Genomic DNA, 12,946 nt, shown 5'->3' on the forward strand with positions numbered 1-12,946 from the left:
GAATAACCCTGGAAAAGTTGGCCATATATTTTTCAACATACTTTTAGACTACCTTGAAAAGCTTAGAAGAATGAGCTGTGGCATGAGATCTATCTATCCTTATTTCTGATGCCCCTTCATGGGATGCCCCGAACAAGAACGCGTGCATTGCTAGTCTCAAAAATAATATCAAAAAGATACTTTATTTTTATTTAAAAAGAAATGAGAAACGATGGTATATACTTTTACAATATTATGAAAACAGAAAGAATTCCCCACAAGAACAAAGGTAAATAATGTCCTTTGGAAGATTAGAATGTAAGATGTGAATTTTACTGTCATACACTGACTAATGTTGAAAACTGAATGGTTGGGAATTGGGATACTTTGGGGGGGGGGCATTACTCTTGGATTGGGGGGGCATGCGCCATTGCCCTTGGGGGGGCTGGGCACCCCTGATCCTTTCTTTAGAATTGTAGAATTTTATTTTCAATCCAATTTAATTTGCCGTGTTAGTCAAGCTAATATTATGTGGATTTTTAAATAGTTTTTCTTTATTAGAGAAGCCTAAAAAATAAATAGAATTATAAGCAATAAAGTTATTTGCTATTACAGCATAGATAGGCCTATACTTATTTTATTTAAATATCAGTCATGATTTTTTGCCTACAGTATTTTTCAATTTTATTATTTAGCAACTCATAATAATTGATTCAATATATAATATCCCCGAATAAAATTACAATTTTAGATTAGCTGATAAAATAAAGATTGTTATAGAAATCAGAAATACAAATTGTATTTGTAACAATAGTCTATAGTAAAAATAAACATTGAAAAAAATCTAATATTCAAAAGATCCTTATAACCGTTGACAGCGCACACCTCAGCGCATGCGTACCGAGCGTATTCTGAACTACTAGCGCTCCATACTGAGTTGCAGACTTTTCGTTCATCAGTTTTGTTGTTCGTGTTGTGTAGTTCACGTGAAAATTATGTAGAATATTTCTGTTATCAATGTTTTGCTGTATCAAGCTAATACAAGTAGTTTTTCGTGTAAAATTTATTTGAAATAAGATGAAGAATTTTTTAGCTAATCATTGATGTAATCTCAGTTTCCTATTCAATTGGTAGCTCATTTTTTAAAGTAGGTTATTGAAGATGACTTGTTTACATTCTCGTTTTGAGTTCGTGTTGATAACTGAATAGTACCTTGTTATTTAAAATGAAATATTACTTTGGAATGTTGATTAAAGTTTTTAAATAATATTGTTTTTATAATTGGACACAGATCAATACAATTTAAATGTAAGGTTGATAAGTGAAATGCAAAATATAGGTCTAACCTCAACATCTATTGTGAACTTGAAAAAGATACAAAGAAACTTACGGTATATATAGGAATTTCAATAATGCAGTAGTATGCTTTATTTATTACTGGCTGCCTTATACTAGTTTTTAAAATCTGTGAATATAGCATAGTAATACATTCATGTAATGTAATTTCCAACATTTGAATAAACATTGTTTCTAAAAACATCATTTTTAATTTAGTCTTTCAGAAAAAAGTGTCAAGTTTATAGATCCAATGCTCTAATAATTATTTTGAAGAGAAAGTAGTATCTCATTAAACATTCAAAATGAAGCTGTATCAAGTTCAATATCTTGGCTTTGCTACCGCGGACCGTTTATTTTCAATTGATATGGTACCGTGGGTAACGTCAGAAATAAGAAGAGCTGGAACTTCTCAACAGGTAATTTGACGCTCATTACATAAAATTTGGCTTAAAAGTAGTGTACGAGTGCCTAAACCTTTTTACGTTGCTGGCTATTTTAATGTATGATTGACACATTAAATTATTTCGTTCTTGAAGGTTAAACTCAATTTTTTTGACACATTTGCTACTTTTTTAATATACTGTCTCATACAAGTTACAATAGGTACCGTATGTGTAAGTAACTTGAATGTTAGAATTCAAAGATAAAAGGTAACTTACCTTACTTTTTATCTGTAAGATGGTTAACCTAATTCTTTGCAAGGTACAAATTTATCTATTGTCTAGAAACATGCTTAGAGATCAACTACAATAATGATTGCTGTTTGCTTAGTGACTAGCCTCTTCAATAATTTTTAATAGAGTTCTCCAGCATATATAGTGAAGTCCACGTTATAGTGGCATAGGAGAAAAGCGTTGTCTTGCCACTGTCCTCTAAAGAGGATATCTGATACCGGTATGTATCTGATGAAATATTAACGGTTCATTCCTGTTTAAAATAATGAACTATGTTTTATTAGTCAACAAAAACTTTTTTCCAGGTATTGAATAATACATTTTATAATTGAGATTGAATATTTTGCTAATTAATTATATTTCTACATTGTTGAAAAACGATCTGGCATCGTAGGATACTGCTATCTGCTTTGTCGAATAGCAAGGGTAGCAACACAAGTGTTAATCAAGTACTGCCATTTTAACGTGGACTTCAATATATTGTCCATGTCAAATAATCAAATTTACTACGTTTACTTTAAACAGAACACTTGACAGTTCAGTTAAAAATTAAGTAAGCTACAGTACTTGACCATTTACTGGGTTCATATTTCTGCTGTCACTATTGTTTCACTTTGTCTCGAAAACAAAAAAAAACTTGAAGATACAATGGTGGCCGTACTGTACTTATAATTTGTAATTAATTTTACTGCGGATTTTTATAGTATATCTTATAAAATAGCTCTTAAATGAATGTTATCAAACTATCAAGTTAGTTCTAGGAAAGAATTGAAATCTGTAGCTAAAACCACCTTTGAATTAAAAATGTTTTTTTTTAGATAGCCTAGGCATATTTCATATTTTCAGGCTGTCCAAGAAAAGTAGTTTTCTTGAGAAAGAAGTGTAAGGGTCACTTCAGACTTGGGTACGCTAAAATACGTCCTATGTTAAATCCAAGCTACGAATCTGTCATTTTCACTTTAGCATATCGTAGCCAGAGAATTTATTCCATTCTCTTACATTCTATCCTCACTGATCGTAGCTTTCAATATTGGGAGATAGGACGGCTACGTCCTCCGAAGACTTTTCAGCGTAGCCTAGCTAAGTGTGAAGAGATATAAAAATAGCTAGATATATAAATCTAGCTGAAATATATATATTGTAGGCTTGTTTCAATGACTTAACTAATTAGAATTCAGTAACTTTCATATTTTGGCCAGATTGTGATTTTTGAAAACGATTGTCTAGTAAACTTTTAACATGATGTCTGCTTCAGATACAGTTACAGATCTACATGCATGACTTCTCCATAGTTTCAATATTTAGTACTATTCTTGAAACATGTAGCAACATACTCTTACATAAATTTAATATAAATCTGAAATAATTTAAAACTTTTTTAAAATAATTATTATTATTCCAATGGAATAAAAACGTATGAATGAAATACACATTCATGGAATGATATTTAATCCTGGTGTTGTAAATAATTGATCCTCTTTATATTCTAGGACATGACACATTATTTCCAAAGCTGGAAAATAGAGTCTACCCATTCACTATTTAAGTTGTGTCAACTGTTTGCCCATTTTTTTCTCTCAATTTGAAAATTTTAAATCGTAATTCAATTATTTACTTGGTTTTTGTTGAGTTGTAACGATAGTTTTGCCATGTTTTGAATTTATGTTCATATGAAGGAACTCTTATCTTCTTCTAGAGGTGCCTTATATAGGCCTACACTTGTGCCTTTAGTCTGTTATGAATATGCCAACACAACTTGGAGAAATGTTCGTCACTACCAGTCAGAATATTGTAATCTCCATTATCAAGTCTCGAAAGTTGATAATTATGATGAAAAGTGAAAATGATACGCCGGTGTGGCAATCTATTTTCAATTGTGCTTTTTGGTAGCGGGTAGCGTAAAGCCATTCATCTGCTGTCTCGTGCGAGAGTAGTAGTTGCCCCAAGGGCGCCTCTCCATGAATTACTTAGATACTTCACCCTACCTCACAACCCACTAACTCTCGTCTCGCTAGCCCTTCTCCTTTGCCCTTAGAAGGTGTTTGTAGAAGAGCCCTATGCGCATAACGAATTTATACCAACACCGGTCTGAAGGTGTATTTTTCTCTTGAGAGTTGAGAGTAACTTGAACAAATGGCGGTAGAAACCACAAAATATCACTCTCTTGAGCTTCTACTCTGTAAATGAATTATCACTTGTCCATAATTTTCAATTCTTTATTATTCTTATCCTAAGAAAAAAGGTTGTTGGCGATAATTTTATGTTAACTGGGATGCTTACTGGTATGAATATCACTAACATTTCTGTTCAATATCTTATTACTGCGATCTGAATATATGTACCACTTCAGTGAAGGCAATAAATTTCTTGTCGTAAAGCTACATTTTCAATCACTTTGAATAGTTTTTTCTTGAGAATTTTCGGTCAAAAGTGATGAGGAACTAGGCCTACCTAATTATCAAACACTTACTCTATTATATCAAAATACTTCATCATGAAGTTGTAACTGATGTAGAAGAAAATGTGTGGTTGTAGTGTAATCTGTAAACAATTAACTAATTTAAGAATATATTGAAGTAATTTTTCAATTTTCAAACAAAAATAAATTACTAAGCTCATTATTTTAATGATTTGTTTACTTTTAGCCATCAGTTTAGCTAAAAATACTTGGTTTCAATTAAACATGAACAGTGTCAAAATTAGTATGGCAGTTTTGTATTGCGGAAGTAGTTTTAAAAGATTTGTTTTGGAGTAATTACTCAGATTACAGTAGTTATTACTTATTAGCCGTGATGCGTTTGTTCGCACATTGAACTCATTAAACTTATTTCATGTCGTGTGCACTTCAAATGGGCTTAAAATTTGAATTAAAAAATAAGGAACATAACGAAATCACAAATTAAACATTAGGATAATTCTTAGTGTGAGAAAAACGAATATACTAATAAAACGGTAGGATAATTAATGCCCAGTGCTACTGCTTTTAATAATTTTCCCCCAAATGTTTTTTAATCTCAGTTATTAGGCTAACATTGTAAAAATCTTTTAACAATCAATAGCACTTGAATACAATAATGTATCAAATAACACTGCTAATTTTTTGAAAGTAAATATTTCATTTACCCTAGCTAAACAGTGTCGTATACAAATTGAAAAAATGATTTATTTATTAAAATTAATTCATATTAACGTATGAAAAATTTAAAAAAAAAATGATCTAAAGAACGCCTAAATTAAATTCGAAAATTATTTGAATGTGTCTTGAAGTTACTCTAGTAAGTAAGTAAATAAATCAAATCAAATTTTATTCACCAATTAACAACAGTTTCACAAGAAAATAAATAAATAATTGGCGTGGCTAGAAAAAGAAATCTTGTGCTCTAGCCACGAGTTCAAAACATTCCTTACCTATATTTTAACATGATTTTAGAATTAATACAGCTCTTTATAATATAATCCAGACCAGTATAATACAGATAGACAAATAAAAAATAAAAAATCATATACTTAATGTAATATAGTTAATCATATAATATACCTAACCAAGATACTTCAAATATTTTAAATAGCACTAGAATTTCAATACAGATTTAGTGGTCGTTTGCATACTATTAATAAACATTATTAATATCATCAAACATACGGTATTTAAGAAACTTTGAAAAATATATTTTGTTTATCAATTGGGAATTTGAAAGTAATAATTTATTTTCACCCATTCCTTTATTGAATTTTTTGAAAAAAATCGTCTATTTGATGAAAAAGAGACAGACAGTAAAACAAGTGATACAATGAAAACTCCAAAATCCTCTTTATTCAATCTCTTAAAACTCTCCTCTTTTTTCAACCTTGTTTTAACTCGCAAAATTTAAATTCATATAGAAATTTATTATTCTAGAGATATGATTTAACACTTATTTTTCTATTGATTTTCTTGTAATTTTTCAAAGGTAAAGGTAGCGCTACACGGGCAGCAAACTACCGCAGATTTCTGCAGTAGCATGCCACTCCAAAATGGGCCGAATCAAAGAGAATGGAAGATCCTTTTCTACCTCCGCTGCAATTTGCTGATGAATTAATGCTGTAGTTTGCTGTCCGTTTGGCTCTACCCTGATTAATCATTTTCTTAGCTTAACATTAGTACGGTTTGAAGGCGTCCCATGTAGGAAAATATACAATTTTTCTCCATTCTTCAACTTCAGACTTCAAGAAGACTGAAGACTTCTTGGAGACTTCAAGAAGTTTATTCCAATACCACTATATTTGTTCAAAATAAATTTAAACTAGAGAACCAGGTTTAATGGCAACACATCTTCAGCTGAACTGATGAACAACATCAATGTCTTATTCTTTCATTTATGGAGAAATACCACAACATCTCCCACCATAGAAAAATTATGTAAGTTTTTTCCAATTACTGTTTTTTCAGATCAAACTAGGTGTACACGATGGACACGTTAAAGGCTGGAAAGAGGAATCCGGCAACAGTCGACCTATTTTCAGCCACTCACTGCTGTTGGTCTCCAAGTTTCGTGTCTTCCACGGCAACGTGACGTCATTCACGTACGTCGTGGCCGACACCAGAGCTCCCCTCCTCTACTGCCACCTGTTTGAGACTACTGAACCTGATGACGTGAGTTCGAGTTTCTCTTTGTCAAAATTACTAATACCATACATTGCTCCATTGCAACAGTTCATTTTTTACCCACTAACCAACTTGATTCAATCTTACACACTTTTTATTTAACTTCACGTTGAATAATTATCCATTTGGACTCAACTATAGGCCTATGCTTTTTCTAATTTTCGATTAAACTTCTTCTGACTTCCACGGTATAGATAGGCATGATTGTCTGCCCCAGTCTTTAAAAAAAGCCTTTCGAAAATTTAATTATATTTATAATCGTGTCTTGTTTTGAAACCACCTTTTCCTTGGTCTCCCAAAGTCTCCCAAGTGAAATTGACAAAAAGTGTAATAATTTAAAACTAATGTTTGGATCTGTGATTTTATAAGAGTATAGATAACAGTGGCACAACCCTAAGCTCCTCTCAAATGTTCGATTAAACTTAACCTCATTATTTTTGTTTTTACATATAAAGCTTGCTAGGTAGAACTGGCTTGATAAGCCTACATTTTAGCTATTAGTTTCCAGTGCATTACATGTATCATAGAAATCGTTGCATATTGTATCCCATACTACAAAATATTCCTCTGCAGCTTGATTTACCCATTTGTTTCAATTTGTTTACTAAGAGCAGCTCTCCAAATATTTTACTTGATGGCTAGTTGTATTTACTTTAAATTCACCTTGGAGTCATTCAATTCGGTGGCAATACACTATTGGTTTGAAATTGACAAAAATGTAATAATTTAAAATTAATGTTTGGATAAGTGATTTTATAAGAGTATAGATAACATGATTCAATCATGCAATATGGTAATAATTCAGGTTCTATTTGAATTTGTTTGATAACATCATAATTGTCTATAATTATTATACAATTAGTATTCAAATATAATCACGTTGGTTTAACTCTTTATTTTTTTTTACTGCATTCTTAATGTCATTCTACCGGTTTTACATTAAAAGTCACATTTCCAGTTTTTTTGCAAAATCGATTTCAAATACAATCATACAGTACTCTGAAACTATCCCTCTGTTAAGGCTTAATCAGTTGTATGCTTAAATGTCTCGTATGTTTTCTGTGTTTCACTGTTTATGATTCATCACTGCTCCGGCATAAGAGATTTCTCTCAATTGTGATGTTAATGTACATATACATACATACATAATGTAACTTGTCTTCATAACTGGGCTCATTGTATGTATTATGTAGATGAACTTTGGAAAAATTTGGTTGATAATTAGTACCTCAAGGTTTTGCTGTTGAAATATTTTGTTAAAAAACATGCATTTCCCGAAATATTCGAGATGTGTGAATAAAATTGTTAGGGAGTTCGTTGGTAATGAACTTGAAAGTATTGTTCGTCAAGAGGAAATCATGATAGAAATGAATTGGCGTGTAGAGTAGGAATTGCGAGCTGTTTGATTGATGTATGATTTGCAGAATAATGTCGAACTCATGCTTAGCGAAGGCGTGTTTTTGTCATTTCAGTCATGGTCATTCTTGCTGTGACGTCAATGCTGTGTTGTTCTGTTGCCGGGACGTATTGATTGATTGATTAAAGAGTGACAGATGGATGCACTGAATGAACATTTATTATGACACCATTCTCAACTATCTTGTTTGCTAAGTACATTTCCACTTGTATTTTTAGTATCAATAATTCAATAGGACACGTTTTGAATAATAGCCTAGTATTCTGGGTTTTCCATATTCAGTTATAGAATCTAATACTTGTAAACGTTTTGTGAAATAACTCATTGATTACGATTGAGCTGCTAGATTTTTCTGAAATTTTATTAATTCGAAGAATTTATCTTAAATTGAATACATTCACATGAAGAAGTCTTCTTGAATTTTAGTTTTCTTACCAAATTATAATGCTTACTTGGATGCATTGATGATCAATCGTTTCAAGACTTGAATAGGATATACGTTACTGTTCTTAATACTTGGTATTTTATTGCAAAGCCGTTTGCTATTTCTGGGATGAGAATACATGGCGAGCGCTTTATCATTTTCCTATCAAATGTAACTGTACTTTGAAAAAAATACGAATTTATAATTCCTCTCTGAACAGAAACAATGGCAATATCATTCAACGGCCATGGATTGCAAGAGAACTGATCATTGATACGGAAAGGAATCATTAATCTTTTAAAGGAAATATAAACCTGATGACCTGGAACTGAAAAGATTCTATTTCCTCTGTTTCGAATCCATTTGATCGTCACTAATTTTTTATCTGAATGAAACTTACGTTAGATTTGTTAGATTTGAGCGTTTAAAAATGTAGAATGAACTGTTTATTCTACATTTTTCATGTGCTAACAGTTATTTGTCATCTAGCCGGGTTTTCAAAAAGATGATTGTAGCGATTCTCATTTTAATTAATACAGAATAAGAAAATACAATGTTCTTCTTGAGATTTCTTGAGCTCGTTTACAAATGCACACTGACTTCAAGTAATCAATCAGTTCTGCTACTGGTCGAAAATAATCCATAAATTCATTCATTTATTCAACTTGAAAAGAAAAAGCAATGGATTCATTCATTCATTTAACATTTTAAAGAATATAACTACGGATCCAATCTTGTATTCCATGAATCCCATGTGTTCGCCTGCGTGGTCCCTCGAATATTTTTTACCTTGTATTTATAAAATCCCACACGTTTCCTATTCGTTTATTTTCTCAATTATTTGGATGTCTATCAATTGAAACGATTCTCATATCCATGAACAAATCACGTTCATTCCACCTTAAAACAAAAATGTCTCATCCCACCAACATAACAGGTAGTCCACCAGCACTTTATTTCTTCAGTTATTCTTGAACATTAATTAATTTGTACATAATTTGTTCTTAAACATAATTGAATTTTCTTGTTCGATTAAAATTCTCTAAAACTAAACAATAATCAATGACACCATTTGCAAATCGATTTCATTGTGTCACATATTTACAGGCGTACTGCAAAGGATGAATATTATAAATGTGATTCAATAATATTATTTATCAGTTTTTTCCTGGAGACAGATAGTCTCTTATTCCCCTTATTATGTTGTAATATTTTTAATTAATCGAATAACGATGCTCGAAACCCTTATTGATAATTGAATACTGAAAGACGTCGTTTTAGTCTTTTAGCTGATGCTTGTCGCGTTTGGTGGTGGCTATGAGCAGTGAGCAGTGAGCAGTGAGCAATGAGCAGTGAGCAGTGAGCACACATCATTGTTTGTAGCGTTGTGAAGGGCATCGTGTTTTTTGACCAGCTTTTTCGTATTCTTATTAGCGCGGAAGTTAGATACACGATTAGGCTTCCGAACTGGTTTCTACAAGATTTAAACACCGCTTCTCGCTGTTTACCTAATCCAATACAGGTTCAACGCTTATATTAAGCTTTACGTGTGTTATCAAATCGAAGAAAAATAGAAAAGAAAAGGATTGAAAACGCTTTGAGTGTAATAGGAGGTATTACAGAAGATTGAGAAGCTAATAAACTGAAAAAGCAAGATGGGATTGTTGGATCAGATTTTCCTCATTCAGATTTATCATATAAAGTATTTTACTGTATGTCACTCAAAATAAACTACTCAAATATTAATTAAAATTGAAGAATTTTTCAACATTAAACTAAAAACATGTAGTTCTATTCTTATATTATATTCTTACAATATTCATTTTTTTCAAATTTATTCCATCTTATAGACTACTGATTTTCATTAGTGAGAGCTCCTATATTTTATGAGCTTCATATCTTTAGCATCAAATTATATTTTTAAATGTCCGTGTTGACAATTCATTTTCTCATTTAACTCTCTATTCCTACAGGAGGAATCAGACTGTTAATTTGAGCCTCGTACAGTATAGTTTTTGACTCACTTAGTTATAAAACATTAATGCATTATTATTTGCCCTTTTAATAATTATAATCATAATAAATAAATATAAATATTGTATCAATAATTAACTCAACATAGTAGTCAGATTTTCATGATTAAAAGTTATTAGCTTCTACTCATATTAATTTGTGGAGCGCACACGAGTGTTGAAGATGGACATGGCGTCCAAAACCGCTTTACAAATGTGAGTAGAAACAGCTAATAGCTTCTAATCATAAAAATCAGACTGCTATGTCGTGATTTATGTATTGTAAGCGTATCATAAGCGTTCGTAATGGAAAGTGAAATTGAAGAGAATTAATTATAATCTTGAAATGTGCGTTTTAGTGGAAGTAATTTGAGAGTTAATACTTATCATTATACAGTTAATCATTTCAAATGTATAAATAAAAATGTTTTGTTGAAAACCTATTTGAAAACTTGATCCTACAAAAATGATCACACTTTGTTGTTTTTTGTTAACTGTTAGTATAACGTGACTTGTTTAAGGTCGAGGTTATTGAAAATCCTGTATGAATAAATGACTAAAATAAAATCCGTTCAACTTCTCTACGTCGACGCAAACCGTTCAAATTATTTTTCATTATTTTAGCTGATAAAAATAGTCGAGATTGAAGATCTAATTGGTCTTTGAGTTGTTAATTGTTTGAAATCTACTTTGCACATTTTAGCACTTAATTATAGTATTTACTTGCCTGTATTATTCGTTAAAACTGTGTCTATTTGTAGAATATAGATTGGAACTGATAACGGAAGTGATAGACTAGTTTCTTGTTGCAACCTTGATAATACTAAATAGGCGTTATTAAAAAATATGTGACCCTGTATGAGGTGCTACTACTAGATATTGCCTCTCTTTGAATAATTTCAATTCAATCTCGTCTACTTTCGTGATTATACTAATACTTTGAAGAAAAACTTCAAACAAGATTCTTTATAGTTGATTTGAAGAACGATAAAATCATTTTCATTTTCGGATGTTAATCCAGGGTAAAATTCTTTTCATTCTGTGGCAGTACACCAGTAGTTACACTTGATAATTCATTTATAAACCTCAATTATTTATCATTTAACAATTAAGTCATAATAGTTTTAATAATTATCAGATTTGGTCTGATGTGAATTAATTGACCATTTTCATTATTACTGTGGGAGTAGTCGATTTCCTTCCTTGTGAAGAGACAAAATGCAGTTTTTGAAAAATACATGAAACATACAATTTACTGAATTCTCATTAATTCATGAATACCTTTTTAGCTTTAATCATCCAACGTTGAAATTATTCTAAAATCTACTTTTTAATGTTTCAAATTCCTTCAACATCCAGGATTGAAGGAAGTCTCCCATTTTACTCTACTGTAAGCTGTGATGATTTTCCAAGGTTACTTTCTATAACACCATCATCTTGCAGTCATTGTTTATGTTATTATTTTGAGCGAGTCTTTGATGTCAACGTTTTGATAGCGTATTTTTCCAGGCATAGTCAACCCGTATCATAGTAAAGCTGAATTTCCTATTTCTCGCTCGATGTGTTTCAGCCTTGATGAAGTTTGCACAAAATTGGGAGTCTACTTGTCAACAAAACAATTTCCACTATTCAATTTCAGCTAATTATCCCCTATTATAATGTTATGGTCCTCGCCCGTCACAAGTACTACAATAGTTTTTGAATCGTTATTATTCAGAGAAGTTGCTTAATGTTCTATGCTGATGCTCATAAAAATAATCAAAAATGTTCCAGAGCTAAATGAACATTTGGCTTCTTTGCGAATCCAATTATTATTTGATCCTAAAATTTCAGCTGAACTAAAAGTTGATGATTTGAGGACAGTTATGTTCCATTTGAATAATTTAAATTACTATTTCACAAATTCTCCTTCCTATTCAATTATTTTTGTGCTCACTGATTCAAAATTAGTTATCACAATTTATATTTGTTTTATCAACATTAGCTTACTTAAATTGAGCCTAGCTCATTATTATACCGCAGTTGTAGTTCATTTCAATAATGCCTTATGATTGTGTTGAATATAACCTCTCGCGATCCACCTTCTAGTATTTTTGTCGATAATGTGTACTCAGCTTTCTAAAATTCACATGGTTTATTCGATCTTTTTTCTCAAAATGCAGCTCTATTACTCCTCATCTCTTTCTCCCCTTGTCTTTACATATTTCACCGATTCTCTTTGCAAATTGAACGTTCACTCCGTGTCCAATTAAACCATCATCAATAACAATTATATCAAGTGAAAACAGTCCTAATAATAAATCTATGATTCGGGATATCTTAGTGATCTGGAATGTCGCAACTATCGTTTCATTTTTTATATCATAGTCTGACTTAATTTGTCTAGAAATAAAAATGTGTATGCAATTTTGTTGTTGGGGAGTCCTTTACAGGAAGGTCCCACCTCACCTGAATCCA

The 12,946-nt window shown here is 31.3% G+C and overlaps 1 protein-coding gene across 7 annotated transcripts; it reads left to right on the forward strand.

The window, feature by feature from the left end:
* Positions 1 to 931: 931 nt before the first annotated feature.
* On the forward strand, positions 932 to 9,730 carry LOC111053287. 7 transcript variants are annotated; one of them, XM_022340141.2, is made up of 4 exons: positions 932 to 1,126; positions 1,534 to 1,733; positions 6,421 to 6,624; positions 8,109 to 9,730. In XM_022340141.2, exons 2-4 carry the CDS (start codon positions 1,620 to 1,622, stop codon positions 8,127 to 8,129), a joined length of 339 nt encoding a protein of 112 aa, XP_022195833.1. In that variant the 5' UTR covers positions 932 to 1,126; positions 1,534 to 1,619; the 3' UTR covers positions 8,130 to 9,730. The 7 variants fall into 7 exon arrangements, with proteins under 7 accessions (XP_022195833.1, XP_039285567.1, XP_039285569.1 ...); XM_039429633.1 differs by having other exon boundaries at positions 1,542 to 1,733; XM_039429635.1 differs by having other exon boundaries at positions 932 to 1,109.
* The last annotated feature ends 3,216 nt before the right edge of the window (positions 9,731 to 12,946 follow it).

The sequence above is a fragment of the Nilaparvata lugens genome, chromosome 5 (assembly GCF_014356525.2).
Source record: "Nilaparvata lugens isolate BPH chromosome 5, ASM1435652v1, whole genome shotgun sequence".
Taxonomy (NCBI): domain Eukaryota; kingdom Metazoa; phylum Arthropoda; class Insecta; order Hemiptera; family Delphacidae; genus Nilaparvata; species Nilaparvata lugens.